At 43.0% G+C, this 23,482-nt stretch overlaps 1 protein-coding gene across 2 annotated transcripts in view; it reads left to right on the top strand.

Annotated features, from left to right (window-relative positions):
• Positions 1-23,239, top strand: part of gabbr2 (gamma-aminobutyric acid (GABA) B receptor, 2) — a 166,488-nt gene extending 143,249 nt beyond the window's left edge. For both annotated transcript variants that reach the window (XM_062410550.1, XM_062410548.1), the window contains 6 exons: positions 8,431-8,541; positions 11,368-11,592; positions 11,802-11,984; positions 12,680-12,809; positions 17,389-17,506; positions 19,541-23,239. In XM_062410550.1, the coding sequence (XP_062266534.1) occupies positions 8,431-8,541; positions 11,368-11,592; positions 11,802-11,984; positions 12,680-12,809; positions 17,389-17,506; positions 19,541-19,706 (933 nt within the window). In that variant the 3' untranslated portion in view covers positions 19,707-23,239. The remainder of the gene's footprint in view (positions 1-8,430; positions 8,542-11,367; positions 11,593-11,801; positions 11,985-12,679; positions 12,810-17,388; positions 17,507-19,540) is intronic.
• The last annotated feature ends 243 nt before the right edge of the window (positions 23,240-23,482 follow it).

The following is a 23,482-nucleotide window of genomic DNA, read 5'->3' on the forward strand; positions in this document are numbered from 1 at the left end:
GATAGAGAAAGAAGAGCAGCGATACCTGGGGGTGAGGTGACATGTGAGAGTAACTTGTCATATCTGATGGCTTATCCTCCGTTCTTGGTGCTTTCCATTTGTCACAGAATCATCCAGGATTCATGAGCTTCTTCAGAGATACACATCCTTATTGTGGCCCTTCAGATAAAGAATGAACCCCGGGTGTTAAAGGGAGTGTGTCTGCATTGACGGGATGGTCTGAATATCCCTGTTTACTGGGGAGGGGTATGTGTGTGGAAAATGTAGACTGACTTTGAACTGATTGAGTTTGACATGGAGCCAGGATTTATTTTTCCTCGTATGCCTTTTTTGATATTCTCACCAATTTCCTATAAAATATGGATCTTGAGGAAAGATATGTACATATTCAGGAGACTGATATCCATGACTGTGTTGTTTTTGGGGGTGGGGGGGATTTAAGTGGACCTCGGTGGACTTTGACCTTGGCAGTGGTATGAATTGTTTTGAATAAATCAACACGGAAGTGAATCTTAAACTATCTACCATAGAAATGTTTGTCTTCACGGATATGAGTAGAATACATATAATAAAATACACAGCTGTACAAGTGTAGTGCTAGTAAAATAAATAAAGCATCGCTATCAGACAAATCATTGAAGAGGTGTTTGGTCATTGGGTCATGATCCCAACGGCCTGATAAAACCCTGAGCCCTGCTGTATTTTCTTCAGAGAGATAAAACCCTCGTTGGACCAAAGAAAGTATCTTGACTGAGACTGTGACAACTGAGCAAAAACCAATTTAGTGAAGTCTGCATGTTAGGAGTTTCCAACAGATGGTGGCTGACACAAGTATGGGCTTGTTCCATTACAAAGCTCTAATGGAGCGTTTCAAACAGAGAGAGAGGAGCTGCAGGATTGTACAGTAAGAGACAAACCATCACAGTATGAAACCTATTCTACCCGAAATTAAAAGGAGGAAACATGGGCACGTTTAGACTAATTGACAGTCTGTCACTTTCATATAAAAAAATCATGGGAAAAAAGTTGCTGTCCACTTCTACTGCAATGTGCCACCCTACCCTCCAAAGAGCAGTGCTCCCTGCAGTGTGCATCTCTGTGCCGTCATTCCTCCTCCTTACAAACAAACCTCCTCCCCATGCACTGTACAAACTATCATAACCATGGCGCCACCTCCTCCACAGCTTCTGTAGCAATCACATAAGGCTGTTACAGTTACACCTAACATATGGCCCTAAGCTATAGGCAGTGTGCAGATGGGTACTACGATGAAAGCGAGTCTTATAACAGGGAGTTATGTTAAAGAATAGGAGCCCTATAAGCAGTTGCTGGGCTTCACCACAGTATTTGAATATTCTAATGAGCCCAATGTTCAGGGTTAGCCGCTTACACTAATGACGCGTTTAGTTCTTAATAAATCAGTTAAGGCAGCTCCCTGCTGGAGCCGGGGAAGCGCGCGCGCGCGTGTGTGTGTGTGTGTGTGTGTGTGTGTGTGTATCTCACTAACTCCATATAACATTAGAATGCAGCTTTGTGTAGTTATGTGTGTGCAGTTATGCTGTTATTTTGTGAGAATGTGTAAATGAGTGAATAAGTCTGTTTGTGAGCAATTCACTGTTTCTTAGTGCTTGCTCAAATGTCTTTATGTCTTCTGTCTCTCTTGTGTGTGTGTGTGTGTGTGTGTGTGTGTGTGTGTGTGTGTGTGTGTGTGTGTGTGTGTGTGTGTGTGTGTGTGTGTGTGTGTGTGTGTGTGTGTGTGTGTGTGTGTGTGTGTGTGTGTGTGTGTGTGTGTGTGTGTGTGTGTATTTCATCTATTACTAAATCCACATGAAACAGCACTGGACACAACGACAAAGGTGAACAAAAACACACACAAACTACTCATGTTTCTGTTTCTTCTTGCATAAAAGAGAGTAATTTTATCATGCCACGGCCAATTTGACCCACTGGTGTTTAGAAGGTCTTTGGGCCATGGATCTATCATAAGGATTAGTTCTCAAATGGGATTACAGGCTTGTATGAATAAAGGAATAAAAGAGGAGGGGGGGGGGGGGGATGCTCAAACAGGCAAGGGAGCAGAAGTATTTGAACGCAGACACATTCAAGTAAAGAGATCATTTTATCATCATTAGTGAAGAAGGGGAGAGGAGGGGGAGGAATCTGTCTCAAGCGGGTTAGAAACTGTATGGTGATTAGTGAATTCTGTTGTTTATTAAAGATTAAAAATGGAAAGATTTAGAAGAGCATCTATGTGCGGAAGAAAGAACAGAAAATTAGTTTTTCATTAGGTTTTATTTTCATGATCTTATCTCAGTGTTTTCTCTTTTCTTTCCGTCTCTACCACGTCCCCTCACTCTTAAGTGAGCTGGAATAATATCTGTGAAGATGCACTGGAGTGGAATATGCTGGTCACCCATCCGGTGTGACGAGGACACTACAGTAAAACACACACAGGCGCCCGCGTACACACAAGAACACACACACACATGTACTGTTATATGGTCACACACACCGCGGAGTGGGATGGCGGGAGGGAGACCCACATGGCTTGTGTGTGCCAGCGGCGTCTTGTTGCCCTGCCACCATGGCCCTCCTGCATGTAGGTCAGCCTCGGCCGGGGGCACACCATACAACCACCCCCCCCCACACACACACACACACAAACGCCGTCCCTCCCCCAACTCCCCCTCTCACACCCCTCCCTCACTTCCTCCAACTACTGGATTATTTCCTTCCTCTCATTTCTTTTCTCTGCAGCACATCCAATCATTAAAAATAAGAATAGCAAATAATCTGCTTGGCATCACCGGGAAAATAGGACAAACACAAAGAGTTTGTTGGAAGCACACGAAAAAGTACGGCAATTATTCCAGACAACCAAAGCAAGAACTAAAAGAGTTAGCTAGATTGTGATCAAGGGTTTGTTTATGTCAGGGCGAGACATTCAATCTTTATCTTTAGAATTAGATTTGAGGTTGACGTCTGGGTCATGGGTATGAACTCATCGCCTTCACCTGTCATCCAAACTCGCTGAACGAATCCCCCTCCATGCATTTCTCCTCTGTGCTTGTCTAAAGGCCATTAACTGCTGTTCGGAATTAGATAGAAGGCCTGTGGAAATGGTGCTCGCTGCATTTCAGATGGTTTCGTACAAGTCACGGTGGCACCAGGATGTCTTTCGTACGCATTCCGTAAATACGCCTATATTTATAACTCTGCAAGCTACAGTCACATCTCCTGGTGTTGCCAATGTTTTTTGCATTGTAAAACTTTTGGGACTTTTCTCAAAACACTTATAACAAGGAGGACTTGACATAGTGTTCTTTTTTTACCAGAACTTTAATTTAGTTTGTTTGAATGAGAGTAATTGCCTTAAAACGGTAGAGACAGGCGGCAAGTGGCACACGGAAAAATCCAAAAAACATTTTGGATTTTTGCACATATGAAAACAGTTGGTAGTAGAGAAGAAAATGTGTTTGTGTTTGCGACATCTCCATCAGACAACACTGTATCAGTGTGCATCTCCCTGTCTCCGTGCCCAGACGAACAGTTGGCGGGGCTGCCCTGTGCATCAACCAGACATGACGCCACCCGCTGACATTTAGCAGATTACCAATCACTAATCAGAAAATCCAAATTTGTTGTGTTTTAGAAAATATATAACACATCATGCTGCTTTCTGTTCTGAGAGAGATTTCAAATGGCCTCAGCATACATAAATGTAAATCATTTCATCCCGGGAGTCACAACACAGTAATTGTATGCAGTGTTTTTATGATAAAACTTTTACAATCTTCCCAGAGGACAAAAATCTATTCTCGACTCTTTTTTTGTTTCTGTCGTTTCCATTTTCTCGCCCCCTGGAATTTATTCTATGACTTTTTCTCTGTCGTGTTTTACGCTTTTTTTTAAATACATTTCTGCCCTAAAGCCCAAAGCTCCATCCACAATTTCTCTGTTTCACCATCGTCGAATATCCTGTGTTGTAATTACAAGCATGTGATGAAGTGTTTCTGTCAGACTCTGCCTGATAGCTCTTCTGTACTCACACACACACACACACACACACACACACACACGCACACACACACAACACACCCAGACAAAGGTCAGCCACCTTTCATATGTGTGCTCAAAGAATGTGCATGCAGGGACATATTCTTACACAGACACACGTTCACAATCTTCTATCTTACTGAGGACTCTCATTGACCACACACATTCCTGAGCCTCTTACCCTGACCTCAATGATCTGAATGATCTAACACATAAGCAAATTCTCTTTTTAGATTTTACATCCTAACACTGGCCTCGTCCAATTACCCTAAACTTAATTTCCAAATTCTCAATGTAACAGAGGGTCATATAGAAATGTTAGGCTGCACCAACTCAACATCTAGGGTGTCTGAATGTTCTGTCCCTTGATCCTTACCCTGAACCTAAATCGAATTCCAACCCTAGCCCTTAAAACAAATCGTAACCCTTTCACAGCCCTGTGAAAAAGTGAGAACCAACCAAAATGTCCTCACTCTGTAAGGTCTATCTTCAAAATGGTCCTCACATAGATTTACGAAAAGTACACACACACACACACACACCTCTGTGTGAAGTAGCTGCAGGTGACAATGAGTGAGCTCTCCATTTCCTCCCTCACTTGTTGGTTTATCTCGACCAGTCCAGAGGCCATTGTGTAGTCAGAGAAAGATCCATATCCAGAAACCAGCCCCGGTGGCTGTGGTTGCGGAGTCAAGGGAAAACGGGCGTCTGTACCACAAATCTTATTGCAATAACTTTCCAAAAGAAAAACATCATACATCTTAAGTTTTTTGAAAGTGTTTCCCTCTAGGCACTCCGTGGTTTATGATTAATTTAGAACAGTTAAAAATCAACTTGTAGAGGCTGGTAGCCATGTTATCCATCACTACCAACACATCCTTGGCTGTAGTTTAAGGTTTGTACATTGTTGAATGGTTAAGACTTAGTAACTGCATCCTGTTCGTGATCTTTGTTACTACCTCAAAGAATCAACCCCAGTCAACCAAATAATCAAACATGGACGTTGTTGACAGGAAAATTGAGATTGTTATTCTGTTTTTCAGGAGCCAGCACTGCAGTCAGACCACTTTTTATAAATCCTGTGTCGTGAAGGGATTCAAATTAGCTCAGTGAAGAGGAAAAAACATAATCTTTATTCTATTCCTGTCTTTGTGAACCAAAGAGTGTGTTTATCTGAACGTCAATATTGATCACACAGCAGCTCTGTTTAAAAAAGACATCTGATAGTCATATAGCTGGAGTTTACTGTCTGCTCGTTGCTCATCTTTACCTTCACCTCTCCATTGCTCTCTGGGATGCATTATATTGCAAATCAGATCTCACTGTCCCTACTGCTCTCTCCTTATTTCTCCTTTTAAGAATTTATTCCTTCAAGTTATTCTTCTCATATCTCTTTGAGGAAACTGTATCGACAGCATCTATTTCGCTTGCGTCAGCGTGTCACCATTACTACCTCCCTTCCATGTATCCCACTACCCCTGCATTGCTTCAGTCATTTCAGCTTCCGTGTTCAAATCCACACTTCTTGCGCCTATCTTCTCACCCTCCAACCCTCCATTTATTTTTCCCTCTTCCCTCCATCACTCCCTGTATCGCCTGATCTAGCTCCATCCCTCCATAGACAATCTGCCACAGTGCTGTGCCTGCTCCAGCTCTCCCAGAGTGATCCCGTTAGAGGGCTAATGCTGTGAAAAATGACAGTGAACCGGCACTTTTACTGCCATCACCGCCGCTTTGGGGCTGCCTGCCGCCCACAGCCCTGTTGCTTGGCAACTCCCCAGACGCCCCCCCCTTTCCATAATGGGAGAACTCATGTTTGCTATGTTGTGATAGAGCTCAGCGTCTAATAAGCATTATATCTCATTTTGTCTTATCATTTTGTTGTTAGTGACACAAGTTTGCTCGGAGCTTGAATGCAGAGAGCGCTCAAGCAGAATTTGTCTCTCGCACTGAATGAACCAAATGATTTGCAAGGAGTGGAACTTCTTACAGCGTGGTTGTTTCAATAAGAGGCTGATCAAGCAGAAATTGTAAATGTACCGAAATGCAGATGACTCAGTGAGTTTATACAGGAGCGAAGAGCTGATGAGCCGGGCCCATTATGGATTTGTTTGATGCAATCCAACAAACCAACCATCGAACAAACAGACAGGGCTGAAAACATTGACTCCTTGGTGTAGTTAAAAATAGAAAATCTACTTTTTGGAATATAGAGCTAGATTGTTAATGATACCATGAGAAGACAGTTTCTCACAGGGTTCATGAGTGATTTATTGAAGCTGACACTCATCCCCTTCTCTCACAATTGAATCCCCCATTAAATGTCCTCATCAATTACATTTCAAATCATATTGTAGAGCGACCGAGAACTTTGACTGATCTCCTCAACAACCTATTTATTCACATTCTGCACACATTTCTCTCTACAAAAGATAATATAACCAAACGCAAAGAAACAGTGTTCGTTCAAGTTCTCTCTGGTGTTCAAATCACACTTCTTGAAAGTACTACAGAAATATTATTGGGTCTGTTGTAAAAGGCGCATTCCTTCACTGTTCACTACTGGAGTCCAACGTGACTAGTAGTTTCCAAAATGATTGTCAAAAATAAAATAAAAGTGTATCACTTGAGCAGAGAGGATTTCTTGCACTGCTCAGAGAATTTGTGAAACAAGGGCATCTCTTATATAACTCCTGATCGTCTCCTCCTCAGTCCCAACACATTACTTAGATTAAAAAAATTGTTTTTAAAAATAGTTCTCATGAGGAAATTCCCTTCAGGTATATGAGAAAATGTTTGAGTTTGAGTCTTTTCTTTTCCTCTACTGTGTTGGCTAATTATGGTTCTCTGTTAAAAAAATAAAAAATGAATAAATAAAAAATAGCCCATCTGTGCGTCATCTCCTGCCCCACTTTTCTGTCTTTCCACCAACGTCACGGCTTTTAAGGCAGAAAGTCACTTCTACCAGCTCGTCACTGAAACTTAACAAGGCTTTTATACTCTAGTCCCGAAATACTTACAGATCTGAGTGACACCAGCCACGTGGTTACCAAGGGAACTCTTACGGGAGCTTACAAGATCGCTCTAACGTCACTGGACCAATCCCAGCTGCTCAACGTGGGAATGGTTCGAGAGATCATCGGAGGTTCTGGAGATTTTCGGACTCTGCATCTGACTTGTTCTAGAGGGGAGGGGGTGTTTACGTCTGCTACGCCGTTGCTGTGTTATTTTCCCAACCCTGTATGATGTATAACTACATATGTAATCCTTTGCCGAACTGAATTTTGAAAGACGACGAGTGCGAGCAGGATGAGGAACACTGTGTGAATGTTGTGTTTCCAAGGCAGAAGCATGGGAATTAGAGCTAGCAAAACGGTCCTATATGTATTCATATACCCACACTGCAATTCATGCATATCCAGAAATCCTAGAGTGCAGGTCCATTTGTGCTCCGCTCTGTTAGGTGAATCACCGCAGCTCTCAAAGCACCAATTTCCCCTTTTAAATGATCATCCTATAGAGAGCCACTAATGTGAAGCTATCAAGGTCGGAGTGAAAAGCATGAACAGTTGCAATCTCCATTAATGCGAGTTGAATGGAGAACCTGACACGTGGAAGAGAAATATTACCGCAGCACTGTATGTAACTTGGATTGTACAGTATTTATATATATCATCAAAACAAACGCCTTACTGTGGACGCAGTTGCACACCATCTGCTACTCATTAGCCTGAAAAGACACAAACACACACACACACACACCCAGGGAGCCCGGTGGCTAAGCGTCCAACCTCCAGGGGCGATGAAAGACGAGTGGAAATAAAAAAGAAAGCAAAAGAAATTGAGCGGCATTTGGGGGGATGAGGAGAAATGACGGAGACCGAGGGAGAGGGAAAAAAGAAAAGGGCAGGAGGGGGGTGGGTGTAAATCACATTAATACATAAGCTTCATTAGTTGGGCCCATTAGCGTCCTAAGCACGGATTAATTTAACTTCAGTCGATGAGCCCAGTGGCCATGATGGGATGCAGAGTGATTGCACACCTGGATGTTTGATCACTGACACCCTTCATTCTGACTGGCAGGTGGACGGCCATGTGCTGCTTTTGTTCCTGAATGTAAAATTAGAAAAACCTGCACAGAGAAAACTCATGTGGGAACAGTTCATAGGCCTTCTTATCATTTCCTCCTTTTTGAGCTCATTTACTGGTTTCCTCTGTTGGTTTCATCTTTCCTCGGGGGAAATGTGACTTATTTCGTTGCAACCGTACATTTGGTGCCTTATTCGGAGTATTTGTTCATCTGTCTGAAGTATGTTTTTTTTAAAGGTGCCTCACTCACTTCTCTTCCTGTCTGTTTGTTTGTTTTTCCTCAAGCCGGATCCCGAAGGTCGAGACATCTCCATCCGTCCCTTCTTGGAGCACTGTGAGAACACCCACATGACCATTTGGCTGGGCATCGTCTATGCCTACAAGGGACTGCTGATGGTGAGAGGAGAGAAAACAAACTCACTTGGTGTACTCACATCTACACTGTTGTATTCATGCACTGTACAAATGCACAGTATCATAAATGTGTGTGATATTTATCTCTAATTCAGCTTCCTAGTAGTAACACCTCCCAACAGATGGGTGTGAACATATGGATATCTAATAACGACACTAACAGTCTTCACCACTACCCGGCCGTGCAGACATTTGAGGTGGCCATCTTTGCCCTCTCTACAGTTTTTCAGGATACACCCCCCAGAAGTTGTTAATGTCAGAAATTGTCCAATGAAATAACTGAGACTGTTTCTCAACATGGACTCAAAATGAAGTCAGTTTCTCATGAAGTCAATGAGAAAATATTACTACTACCAATACTAGATTCTACTTTCAACTTGATTTATAACATCAGTAAACGTTGTCATACCGAGTAAATGGTCTGAGTCGCTTGTTTCAAGTCTTCTTCAACACAGCATGAAGTTCATTTTGTAAACTGCGATCCCATTTAGAGCAAAATAGACAACAAAGCATGGAATGCAGCGGGTCACGGCTACTGTGTGATGGACAGCTATTACCAACCAATGTTTGTGGGTGGTGGGTCGTACTATGGGTCGTACTGTGTCCTCGAGTTCTCAGTCAGGCTCAACCCCCTCTTCCAGTATTGTATGTGTATGTATATATATATAAATATATATAAACAAGATGGCACTTCTAAACGGCAGTTCAAAAACGAATGCGTGACGTCACAATGGGTTGCCCTTTTTTTTTATATGGGGCCAAAATAAGAGCACTGATGAATCAACTTAAAGTAAGTCTGACATTTTGGGAAATGTGTTTTACAGAGAGTGAGATGAGGAGATGGATTAAACTCTGGTGTCAAGTCAGGTCAAGTTTACTTTGACAGCCCAAAGCCCACAAATCAATCTGCACCATCTCTTTAGTTTGACCTTCCCTCGGCTGAGGAAAATACTGCACAAGGAGGGATGCCTCCACTATTAAGGACAGGAAGTAGAGAAAAACAACAGATACATTTAAATACAGTGCGGAGATTCAGAATGACTGTATTAAGTCAAGAGGCTCTCTCTTCCATGAAGATCTGGAAAGAGGAGAGATGACTCTTATACAGAAGAGAAGTGGTGAAGAAATTGTTAAATCTTTCTCCTGCAAATTGTATGTATTTAAACTAAAAAAAGGTTTTAAAAGGCTTCTCCCTTTAGGGACTGAGAGGACAAATGGGGGGAGGGGGGGAGGGGTGCAAGCCCTGCAAGCTTGTCCCTGTCACAGTGTGTGAGACACAGGGTTCTAATCAAACTGTAACAAACCTTAGAATCCCCCCCCCCCACCCCCCCCTGCCAATAGATATTGTAAAAGCCTCTGCGATTGCGGAGCGACTGTAAATTATGCAAACCTCACCACATTTATTTTGAGGCGAAGGAGAAGGAGCAAGACAAAGCAGTGAATCTTCTAAAGCAGATTGAGAGAATACAGAGGATGGTGAATTACACCAAATGTTAAAGACGGCAAGAAAGACGAAGTAAATTGTTGGATAACAAGTCCAAGAGCTTTAAACTTTAAAGATTAGCAGCGGGTAGAGAAAGTTTGTAAGAAGTAACCGACAGGAGCCCAAATCTGTATGAGGCACAGAGAGTGGGACAGCACAGTGAAAAGAGGCTTTAAAGCTTCAAACTCACACAGACACTCTCACGTATGAATACATGCACACGCACACTCACACATGCACACACACACACTCACACACCTGCACTAATCCTTGATGACCGCTCCTTTAATTCTGCTGCTCGTCATTCCACTAACTCTCATTTAGACTTTAGAACAATCAGGCGTCCCACCTTACACAGCACACCGTGAATTATTCAGCAGGCTGAGCAGGCGGCTGCTGCAACTCTAATGATCCGCTGAACAATGAATTCACTCTCGCTAAATAAACATCCCACTAGCACGAAAACCTGAGGCCGCTTTAAACTGCTCTCTTTCGATTGTTTTACCTTTTAGGCTTCATCATATCACAAAGTGGATTTTGGTTCCATTTGATGTCTTTCTGAAAGCGTGGTGAACCCCACGACTCCATTGTTTATGAGGAACAACGATGAGTGCTCAATAATAAAGCAAATTATTAGGGTCGTAGTTAGAATAAAACATTGTGAGATTTCAGGAAGAATGTCGCTATTCAATGAGAAACAAAGTACTGATATTACCAGAATAAAGAAAAAGAAAAAAACTGAAAGGAGAACCTGTCCTATTTGAAGTTTCACTAAACATTTCCTCCTGCTGCTGAGTGGTGCTGATGAAACAAAATATTAAGTATGTTGTTGTTTGTGAAAATACAATTTAACAAAATGCACCACATTCCTAAATTGTAATACAGACAACAAAATAATCCTCAGATATTCCTAATGTAATATGACACATTAAAAAAAAATCCTAGTTATATTACAAATTTATTCTCATTATATTATGACCTAATTCATGATATTAGAACTTTATTCTCGTAAATGTACATCTTTATTGTCATATTCAAATCGTTGTCTTGTGATATTACGATTTTATTCTCGTAAAGATACAACTCAATTTATGACTTTCTTTTTCAGTCTCAGAATCTCAATTGCTTTCTACACCTTAACTTACTTGTATGTTCTACCCCCATTTTATCTATGACCAGCAGAACAAAAGACTGCATAGTGTATTGAGTAGTGAGATTAACCAGTCCTGCTGATTGTTTACCCAGAGAAAACTGGTTCAGAGTCAAAGTTTTGATCTTTTCTCCAAATTCTTAGCCAACTCCTTCATCTCCTTTTCCCCTGACAGTTGTTTGGCTGTTTCCTGGCATGGGAGACCAGGAACGTGAGCATCCCCGCCCTCAATGACAGCAAATACATCGGGATGAGCGTGTACAACGTGGGCATCATGTGCATCATCGGCGCCGCTGTGTCCTTTCTGACCCGAGACCAGCCCAACGTCCAGTTCTGCATCGTAGCGCTGGTGATCATCTTCTGCAGCACGATCACGCTCTGTCTGGTGTTTGTTCCCAAGGTCAGTTTCTGTGTGACAGAGGACAGTGTGTGTGTGTGTGTGCGTGTGAGAGTAAAACAGTTTTTAATTATTGCCACATTCACACACCTCACTTCACTAAGCCCTGCATCCTAAAAATTGCAGCGTAAACAGTTATGTGTAGCTTTTTTTAGTCGATGTGTTCTATCCCACTGTGCAGCGGTGACTAATGCTCATAAATCCCTTTCCAGTTTATCAGCATGAGAACCAACCCAGATGCAGCCACCCAGAACCGGAGGTTAAAGTTCACCCAGAACCAGAAGAAGGAAGATTCCAAGACCTCCACCTCGGTCACCAGCGTCAACCAGGCGAATACTTCTCGACTGGACGGGCTTCAAACTGATAACCACCGCCTGCGCATGAAGATAACAGAGGTCAGAGCCTGAGAGCACTCACAGGTCCAACCTTTTACATTGTAACAGACAGGATAGCAGTTATATTTACTTATATTTCATTATTTGAGCACAATTTCAACAAGAGAAAGAAGAGAGAGCAAATCGTTTCCCTTCACTGAATTTAAGAAAGTTATAAACCCTGAGTAGCCAGTTCATTTCCAGATAGCAAATATTCTCCATATAGTTTCCAAATGATATGTTTGAAATCTTAGTTGATAAAAGCATCACTTTGAGACTGTAGATCATCGGAATCTTTTCTATAGAAATATAGGTTCTCTCTAATTCGTTTCTTTGAAATCTTCCCTCGAACTGACATTGAGTGACATTTGAAAAAAATCCCCTGGTAGTCAGATCGGCTTTCCATCAGATCTCTGTGATGAATTACTGCTGTGGTTTCCTGGCTTTGTTCACGACAGTGACTTATGAGGAGCTTTTTTCAGCAAAGTAAAGTTATTGTATATTTGGCACAGAGCAGCCTTTCACTTGTATTTGTTCACTGCATTTACAAATGTTGGGAAGTGGCTGCAGCAGTTTGAACATATAGTAGATCAGACTGAGACAGCACTGGGTTTCATTTTTCTGATAACACTGTAGTCTTTTTAAGTTAGGTTATCACTGAACAATCAATCGCATCAAATTCAAATCCTAATTTCTCTGTTTTTCTGTTTAAAAAGTTGGACAAGGAGTTGGAGGAAGTGACCATGCAGCTGCAGGACACCCCAGAGAAAACTCCTTACATCAAACAGAACCATTACCCCGACGCAAACAACATCCTCAGCATACGCAACTTCACAGATGGTAAAGGTAAGAAACATCTTGATCCAGAAACTTGTACACACTCAGAGGGAGAAAGTCCGCAGAAACTGCAAAGCCTCTCATTCAGACATTTGCATTTGCCCATACATCTCCTCCAGAGGAAATGTGGAGGATCTGCAGAGTTCAGTGCATGTCTGACGGCATCTTAAGAAACTTTGATTTCAGTAACCCTAAAAAAAAAACAGCTCTCTGACAGTAAAGGAGCAACTTCAGATACAAGAAGAATCCATTTATTTAAATAAGTGAACATTTTGGTCACATTGTCTGCACAGATGAGGCCTTTTCCTCTTCTCATCTCAGTGTGTGGGCAGTTTTTCTAAGAGATGGGTTTGGTGATTTCTGTCTAACTGCACCTGGATTGGAAAACACAAACCATTTCACAATTGTTTGGCCTATTTGGAAAATGCTGAAAACAGCCTGACTCACAGTGGATGATCAGGAGGAACAATGGTGATGTTAGATGGGTTTGAAGTTACAAACACATAATTATGAATTGTCAGTACTTTCCATCACGGTCAGTATAATAAACAGACTCTGCATGTGAATATAGAGCAAAAGAGTCAGATATCATTGACCCAAATGAGACGGCTATCTGTTTATTTTAATTTATCTGCATTCAGATGCGGTCAGCTGTGGATAGAGATTAGCCCAAATGTTGTCGGGACCTGAAACACTCACAAAATGTATCGCTGTTTGTGTTTCGTGTGCAGAAACGTTTAGAACTGGTTTGATAAATGAAAGTAGTCGGCCTGTGAACAGTGAATGGAAGATGGAATCTTGGCCTGGATATTCACTGTCTACACTGGAAGCCCCCAAATAATTGTCCGTTGCCCTCAGAGGCTAATCCGTTATCAGAAGATGGCCGATCGGCTCCGAGATTGCAGTCAATTCAACCCATGTAAAATCCAAGGCCGTGAATCATCCCTTCCTTGGGTTGTGCTGCTCAGTGCTGCTGCTGGTGGCTGTAAACTAAACTGCAGGAGTCTAGAAAGACCATGATCAGTTCTTCAGGACGTAATTCAGAATAATTGCACGACGGTATGATTATAAAGTACTGTGATTCACTCCACTTTTCACAAAGTATGAACTATGGTTGCATAATCAGTGGCTTGAAGGAAAGTCCTGACGTGGGTTCAGTCGCTGCAGCTCCTGTCAGCTGCTGGTGAAGAAGGGACACGGCCGCTAAAGTCAAGTGTCTCTTAGAATGAGTCATTAGATTAGAGCTCCAGCACATGAATACTGCAGTGCCGCTCAGCAAGTCCTAAACACACCGTCTTCAACTCACTTACCTTTCATTATCGAGCCACGAGTGCGTCCACGCTTGAATTTGCACCTAATTATTTTGTGTGGGATGTTGTTTGCTGCTGCTGAACAATGTGTTTGAGAAAATAGAAGGGAGCAGCTGAGGTGAACCATGATTGGTGGCGACAGGCATATGGCAACACGAGGAGTTCACTGTCAGCTGCTGTATTGTAAAGATGTCTGCCTTCCTCCTGTGTCGGTTCTCCCGACTCCTGTCCGATCCGTGCCGTCGGAATTGACACAGCTGTAGCTTGTGTTATGAAGTCGGGTCTCCTCAAATTGAATCAGTGAATCGTTACAGCCCGGCAGCGGCATCGCGTTGCACCAGGCACCATTTGAACAGACACAGGGCGGCGGCGAGGTACAGCAGCCTGATCCAGCACGTCTGATGCACACGCCGGCACAAAGCTGCTCTCGGGGGTGTCTAATGGATCCGTCTGAGTTAGGGAGAAGGTAAAGGAGAGAAGCAGCTGCTTTCGTTCTGCGGATCGAGAGCCGCGTGTGCTGGAATTGTTTGAGGAGCCTCTCATCTGTGAAAGTTCATAGTTACGCAACGAGCTGATGGAAGTTAATGAGTACATTCACACAGCGACGTGTCTAATGCGTCTTTGTGTTTCAGTGTGTTCTCCGCTTCCTTCTGTTTCTCCTTCTTCTTTGCCTCTCATCTTTTGCAAAGGTGCACACAGAAACACACACACACACACACACACACACACACACACACACACCCTCCTGTTTCAGTCCAAATACCGTCTGGCTTCATAATGATAGGGGAGGAAAGAAGGGGGTTATTATGTGATGGCGTCCTTACAAGCAGAAATTTGAAATGAAAATATGTCTTGTTGTGCCTGTTGGTTGGAACAGCTTAGTGTTAAAGCGTCGGGTGCCAGGAATATTTTAATTAGTAAATAATGAGTTGCCATCTGTGAGATTTATGACCTTTCTATATTTATCCTGCTAAAAATACAGTTTTGTTAGTCATAGTAAGTTTTGGATTGGTTTCAAAGATTTCCTTGTTTGTGTTGTGCTGTCACGAGAGAACAGAGACAACTACGACTCTAAATATAAATGTGAAGTTATGGAGAGATCTTTATAGAAACCGAAATCTGTCTTCCACAAATTAGTGTCAGATGACTAAACACATTCTATATCATATTTACAAACCTGTGTTAAACAGTTCAGGTATGAGGATATGATACCTGAACTGTCTCCAGGTAAACTGTGAAAATAATCTGAAAACACATTTATTGTGGAAAGCATTTAATTTAGAGAAAATCTAAAACTAATGAATTTAAGAAAATTTATCAAAAGTTTTACCCATATGTCCCATAACGGTTACAAAGCAGAATTTTTTTTATTTTAATAATTTATATCTGTATTGAGATTTGCATAGAAATACAAAAAGCCTGGAGCTGTATAATGGACAGAATGCTGCTTCAGTTTGTATTTGCCACACGTCACCTATGTGTTTGCTTGTGCTTAATGTAAATGATAACCCCAGTCTACACGTAAGAGGCTGTTTTATATTGAGCCACAGACTGACTATGAAAAATATTTAAATTGTTACAGTGAGAAACGCATCAGTCTGTGGGCTGTTCAAATGTGCTTATTGATAACCATCTCTTAAAGAGAGAAGGATGAAGAGTTCCTCATCCTCCTCCTCATCGTCATTGCCTGCTCCTCTCTGTAGTCGTCAGTATTCATAAGAGCTGGTCTTAATGTATTGGGGGCCGTGAATGAGTGGCTGTTAAAAGAGTAGAAGGCCGTGTCAACAGCGATTACGCTCACTCTCAAAGGGTGAGACACAATACTACATCTCTCTCTCTCTCTCTCTCTCTCCCTACCTCCCTCTCTCCCTCCATCCCCCTCTCCCTGCTTTCATGAATAAACAAGACACTGGGCAGCACCAGGATGGTTAAGGTGCTTCTCTGAGTCTTGGTTGTACACTGAGATGAGAGAGGTGATTATGTTATTGATTGCACTGCAGTACATATTGGCGTTTTGACTGTGGAGATTTACTGTTCAAACCAGTAAGTGTACAACATCCAAAATAAATACTGGTCAAATAAAAACCTGTTGAGAGCACCATATCTCACTTCTAAGGCTTTACTTCCCATCATCTTTTTTATTTTTTATTTCTAATTGCGTGATTAAACCTACACTTTATTTATCAATAAAGTTATAAAACTGGTCATAATGATTTTCCAAGAGCCAGTGAAATTGCTTGTTTTGGCTTTCTACCGAATAAAAAAACGAATATATGGCACATTCTGATATTTACAAGACATTTAACTGAGGGGATGAGAGGAAAAACGCCTCACAAATGTCATGAGCAACCGGCTCGGACATTTGTCTTGACTTTTAGGAGAATGTCAGCAGGTTCGTGCAGGTCTGAAAGCAGCTTCAGAGACAAATGTATCAAGCTGGTAGGCATGCAGCATAATGCAGGAGAGGCAAAGCTTAAAAGACAGAAGGAAGAGAGGAGGCCTTTGGGAATAACAACATTTCCTGCAGATGTATTTTAAGCTTAGCAGAAAAACTCCAACAAAGACTGGAACTTCACTACTGTCACTGCCGCCTGGGCAGTGGGTAGAAAAACTCCACACCTGATACTTTCTTAGTGGTGCGAACACACATTCTTTGTCTGAATCCATAATGAGGTGTAAACAATATCTCTCTGTGCTTTTAACACAGCTCCCAGAGTTACAAGGTTAGGCTTCTTTCAAAATGAAACGAGGACTAGTCGCCTCTAAAACAGTCCAGCAAGCTCAGAGGTCCAACTGGGCCACGGAGCACTGTGATCAGGAAATCAGGTCAGAATGTGCTGGGAAATCTGGGACAACCGGTCTGTGGGAAGAAAAGGGTCACACCACTATACTCTCCAGTTGCAAACATCAAAAGTGATGATTGTACACCGCAGCGTGTATTGTGTGTTTTGACCTGATCATCTGCAGCATCCCCCTGCAACATTAGCAGAATGCAGAAATCATGTTGGTTTGATTACATTTGTCCTCTTCACCTTCCACTCTTGATAAGTCCCATACAGTTGTTTTATTTTTACCTGTGCTTTAAATATCCTACGAAGCTATGAAATCTGTGTCCTGTTTGGACAAAGGAAACTGACAGTTTACACTCAGATGACAGACAGATGATCAACCTATTTTTCAAGCATGTGAAGCTTACTTCAGCTGGGTAAAGTATGAAAGTCCATGTGACAAAGCCCCAGCATGTATCTCATGATGCCTACATTTGTTTTCCGATGCAGATGGAGAGAAGTCCATCCTGAAGAACCACCTGGAGCAGAAGCCTCAGGCGCAGTGGGGCTCCATGGATCCATCCAGAATAAACAGAGGTCCCCTGGAAGACATCAACTCACCTGAACAGTGAGCTCTCCCTCTTTCTTCAGCACCTCTTCCCCCGTTACCCTCCCTCCTCCCCCTCCGTCTTGTCAGCTTTCTCATCAGACTACACGTCATACATCTCCCCACCACCAGCAGCGCTCAGGCGGTTGCTCTGGCAACAGAGGCTTGCGAAAGCACGGACCGGCCCTGTACTGTTGTAACTGTTCTCTCCCACGCACATCAACATACATATAACCACACCGTGTTCGTGTGTTCTCCCACCGAGCTGGACTTAATGTGGCACGTACGCTCACAGTCAAACACTCACGTGCCAGAACAAACAAATTTACGTGCACGCGTTTCCGTGCAGCTGATTTATTTGTTGAGCCAACTCGTAAGAAGGAGATGGACTTGGACTCTCCAAACACTCATGCGACAACTGCAGATCCACATTCACCTATTATTCATAAAGCAGCAAAGCTGAGGGCTGTCGACTTCATCAATTGGGGGGGGGGGCACTTCGTGCATCATTGAGAGCTCTCCCTCCCACACTCATGTAACCAGCACCAGGGGGAAGAATGCCAAAGTTAGCGATGTATGACAGATGGATAGAGAGACATGGGGGGTAAAGTATCGAGGAGAGGGCAGTTCCAGGGAGAAGATGAAGTAAGAGAGCGGGATGTTTAGATAGGAAAGAGAGGCCGATAAGAAGAAGAAGGAGAAGGAAAGAAAGAAAGAAAGAAAGAAAGATGGAGGGACCCACGGAGACTTATGTAACCAGTGATTTACAGCTCGCGTTGGAAAAAGCTCTCGAAATAGACAGGGAGGAGAACAGAAGTAAAGGAACACTCAGAGCTATTCCCATGCCGCATGAATGTTTGATCACATGGAGGGAAGAGAGATGAAGAGGCAGTGAGAGAGAAGGAGACAAATATAAAGAATTTAGGAAGAGGTATGAAGGGAGGAGAGGGACAGGAGGACAAACGGTAACACTTTTTGATATGACCGAATACAAAGTCACACACCAGGTGAATGTAATTGTCAAGTGTAGCTTCAAACGCTTCACAAGCACGACTGTGTTTCAATCTGAAATGGAACCGGTCAGGGGAACTGGCGAGGCGGGAGGAATATTCCACAGGCTTAGTCAGATGAATATTAATATTTCAAAGTTCACCTAATTAAGACATTTTTTCTGGGCCTATCGCTGACTGGGCTTGAATTTCATTCCCCTTCTTAATTTTTTGCATAAATGGCATTTGGTTACATGATTTCCTTGCAAGCGGCTGGTGTTGGCGGTGGCCCTGGCGAGGAAGGGTGCGAACTGTCACACCAGGCGGAGGCATGAAATGTTCTTTTTGTCAGATGATCCCAGAAGCTTGGAGGCCCGGTGGATTAAGGACTTAGTAAGGAGAAGGGAAGGAGGGAGGAGGGTGCTGGAGAATACAAGAAAAGAATAAGAAGAAGCTGAGAGTTCAAGTGAACTACACTTTCCTTGTTTGTTCTTAATCATCGTTCTTTTTTGCGTCTATCTAGTTTCTATGTTGGTGGTGTGATTTAAAAAAAAAAAAACATCAAACAAAAAATGTGAGAAACCTGACAGACCATTTCCCCTGTGTCTTTAACATGTGTCTTCATCACTGACTATTTTATATCCTGTACTATTTTCATTTATAGCTGTAGATCCTCTTTTATATTTGTATCACTCTATCTGCAACATGTAGCCCATTAAGACATGAAGTGCCTATGTAGAAATTAATGTGCCCTTAATGTAGGTGTGCACCAAGTAAGAAAGTGGAGGTGAGGGAGGTGATTGGAGATGTGTGCTCCAGCCAACCACAGCTTGGACTCTTTTTAATGAAGTACATTGGTAAACAGACCTTGAATTGATGAGCTGAGTGCACAATAATATCTGATCCACTCGGATAATGCAAACACAAAAGATGAGTGATTCAACTTTCAGGAAAAATGTGCAGTGAATGTAAAACATCACACAGAATTTCAGTATTAACAAATGTAAAGAGTTACTTCCTTTGCAGTTCTGCCTCTGACATTGTACTTTGCTCTCTCCACCTGCAGCATACAACGTCGACTGTCTTTGCAACTTCCCATCCTGCACCATGCTTACTTGCCTTCCATAGGAGGGGTTGATGCCAGCTGCACAAGCCCCAGCGGCAGCCCTGGTTCCAGCCCACGGCACAGACACATGCCCCCCTCCTACCGGGTGATGGTCTCTGGCCTGTGAGCTTCACATGCTCCTCCACTTGGCTCTTTGCAGAGGAGACATATATGGTTCTTTTTTTCTACAACGAATAGACTGATATCATCAGCGTATGTGCGTATATTTGTCTTGGAACAAGGAGGACAGGGGGAGAAGAGAGAGGGAGGGCAGGTGGGCCGAGTTCCACTCTTTGTACCTCTTCACCCCGGCCTCTCTTGAGAACTGAAACCCTCGGTCAGGAAGGGGTGGGAGGAGACAGGGTGGGCACTGGATGACACTATCAAACTCCCACGACTCACAGCAGTGCCCCCTTGTTCATCCACTCCCCTCGCCTTTGCATATACACACATGCACAATCAAAACAGACACAAACATCCACAAAATAACACACACATGCACGAACACACTGGCGCCCCAATAGCAAGAGCAGCGGTGGACCAGCCCTGACCTGACGTGTAGCCTTATCTGCTTCAGAGGGGATTGTCTGTTTCTGTTCCTTATCTGTTGTGTGTGTGTGTGTGTGCTCGCGGATCCGTGCGAGCTCGTCATCCAGCTTGAGTATTTCACAGCCTCAATGGCTGGATACCGGTGTGTTGAGAAGTGGAATTTACAAAAACCCAACAAAGAAAATCATCCAATTGACTTCCCCGTCCACTTCCCGACCTTGTGGAGACATGTAAATATCATCCTTTCTGACTTTGATGTACTGTAAGCTTTGTATATGCTGTGAATGGACAATTAAATGGGTTCTAAGTGTGGAGTTTGTAACAGAGGCAGGCCGTCATGACGATTTCCAACGAAAGCTGATAAACCATGACATCCTACAAAGAATTAGACGCGTGTGGAGGAGATATGAATTTGTTTATGTAACTGTTGATAGATTCTGAGCAGCAAAGTAAGACGCATCAAAGCCTGTGAGTCACAGCACATCAGAGACTCCAGGGGGGGGCCGTTCCTCCAACTCGGAGTAAAACCCACATGGCTCCTTTTTTCTTTTTCACTTTGCTAAATTTGCACCACTGGTTTTTTGCGTCAAAAGACTTCACATCAGACTTTGCATAGGCTGTCCATACTCACGTAATATGTCCTCAGAAAGCATGTTAAACAGAATACTGATGCTATGCCTTTCAACAGAAAACGGAGCCGAGGCACCACGAGCGTGTTCCAAAGTCGTCTGTGTGTTACATGTCAAGAAATACACACATTCAGATGTACACTTAAAACGCAAGAGAGCACCTTATGAAGTCCGCCTCTGTTCAGACAGGGCATTAGCGACGGGCCCGGTCATATTGATCCCCACAGTGTGGTCTCTTCAGACCGTTAACACGTCTGTCGGATCCCTCGCAGCTAACCAGCACAGGGAAGGTGATGAGATTCACGGCACAAGGATCTGAGGAAACACAACGTGAGCGGTTATGGTGGAAAGGATGTAGGTCAACCAGTTCCAAAGTGAGTGTGGAGGAAACGGTCGACCTGAATTTTCCACAGGCGAAAGTGAAGACACGGGAGCCTGGTGTAATAAGCCCAGACCGGCTGAAGCTTTCACTCCCACCACGGTGATGGGCCCACTGCTGGTCCCAGTGACAGAGCGTAAAGCACAGACACAGGGCTTTACTCACACACGTAGTATTGAGTGTCACGAAAAATCACTGCACACTTAGCAACAGTGAACATACCTCAGTTGCTATGGAAATGTAATTCAGTGCCGCTGCTCGGAGCGAAATCAACACAGTGTTGTCTTTTCTTTCTTTCTTTCTTTCTTTTGTAAAGCTGTCCTCGTGCAGGAGAAAAACACAAACGGACTCCGGACAACAAAAAAAAGACTTTTTATCGAGCGGAGAAGGTTTGTTCTCAGCATACGTTTCACCATCGGTGTCTTGGTTTTTAGTTTTGAAGGCGTTTGTTGAGCGCTGTGCCTGTCGTCTTATATCGTAGCCCGCAGGACCCACAATACATGATAAGTTGATAATGGCGCTGACCCAGCAAACTACAGCCTCGGCCACACATCTGTAAATTGTTTGTGTCATCGATTTATTTGAATTCAATGCCTCAATGCATGGGACAGAACTTGGTGACCGCTCCCCCTCGAGCTGGGGGGGGGGGGGACCTCCTCTCCGTGCTGGTGTCTGATCAGGAACACTGAGTCCGTCCTCAGCCAGTGGAGGACACAGGCTCGGGGGACACCCTAGCAGAGATCCAGCTGCTATCCAACACATCTGGGGAGACCCGCTGTGACGGCTCCTCCCCATTCCAGCCCCTGCTGGGCACAGGAGCTGGAAAAACCCCGAGCACACGCCTCCGAGGAGACTCGACTCGTCCCGCACCTTTGCCAACTAGAGAATCACGGTCACTTGACGAGTGAGTGAGAGACATTGTTCGACGGGTTGGTTCTTCCTTCCAGAGGAGAAACCAACCGCACCTTTTATATAGTACATTATATGTGATTGTGTACAATTTGCTGATACCCTGATGATGGTGTCCATGTATGGAATAGTTGGTATTTGGCTTTCTCAAGACGGCATGAAATAAAATGTATAATTCACAGAGTTACCTCTGTTTTTGCAACTGTCACGACGAATCCACCCGGTTGTTTTCATCACGTTTCTTTCCTCGTGGATTTCAGTTCTTTTTTTTTTTAATCAGCTCGCACACGTCGAAGCCAAGTGTCTCAGTGACGAACTCCACTTCATCAGATCAGCTACTTGTAATATCTACTTGTTCAGCAGCTGTTCACTGAGGGCAATAAAGTGAAGGTAGTAGCAAACGATCAATCTTAATTAGCCACTTCTGGAATTTACAAAATCACCCAATTATTTATTTTGTCCATCCAAATTTCTAAACGCAGATCATCAGGTATTGTTCGAGTTTTTAAACTGCACCCTGATACATTTTTTTATTGTTCTTCTATTATATTTGTGTCAATATTGTTTTTCAACAAGGAGGAAATTCAATGCATCTGTGGGGGGTGAAGGGCTCCTAGTTTCCTGTAATGACATCGTGCTGACGGTTTGTGTTTCCACAGGATCTTCTTACCTTCTCAGTCTGAAGACCACAGTGACATGTACGTGTAGAATTATATGTTTGTATGCGTCGTCATCAGGGTTTTCTGGAGAACACGGAACATACATGTCCAAAAAATATAACAATATGACGTATATACTAAGTGGAGAAACACACAGGTCCATGCTGTTGCTGTTTTGTCAGTTCCATATGTGGTATCACATGGCGTTCAGTTCAATTAGGAGTTTTGAATGGTAAATAAAAACCTATGTTAAATGCAACGTGTTCAAGAGGGGCAATAACTTGTTTTCTTATACAGAAAGAATAGAGAAATATATATATATATATATGTATATGTAAAGATCTTTACGTACATTCTCATTTTTACATAGGAACAATTTCTCACAGACGCCACAAGAAAACTTGGAAGTCTTTTTTTTTTATTTACAGTATCTGTAACTATGTTATGTACAGATGAGGTATAGATATGAAAAAGTTGTGTAAAATAAGTATCACACATGGAACACCTTGAACATTCTTTGGAGCCATTAGTTGTTATGGGGAGGGTGGGGGGGGGGGTGTATGGAAAACATTCTTCTTTTATTGTCTGAATGTTATGGACAGCCTTTGCTTTTCACATCATCGTTAAATAAAGTGGGACTGAAAATAACGTCTGTTTCATCTGCACGTGAATCTTACTGCTGTGGGTTGAGGTTTGCAATCAGGGCCGGAGCAGACTGAATATTAAGTACGTGGCAATTTCTTTCATTTGCAACCTAATCAGATTACTTTTCAAGTAC

Source organism: Platichthys flesus, chromosome 17, assembly GCF_949316205.1.
Source record: "Platichthys flesus chromosome 17, fPlaFle2.1, whole genome shotgun sequence".
NCBI lineage: Eukaryota > Metazoa > Chordata > Actinopteri > Pleuronectiformes > Pleuronectidae > Platichthys > Platichthys flesus.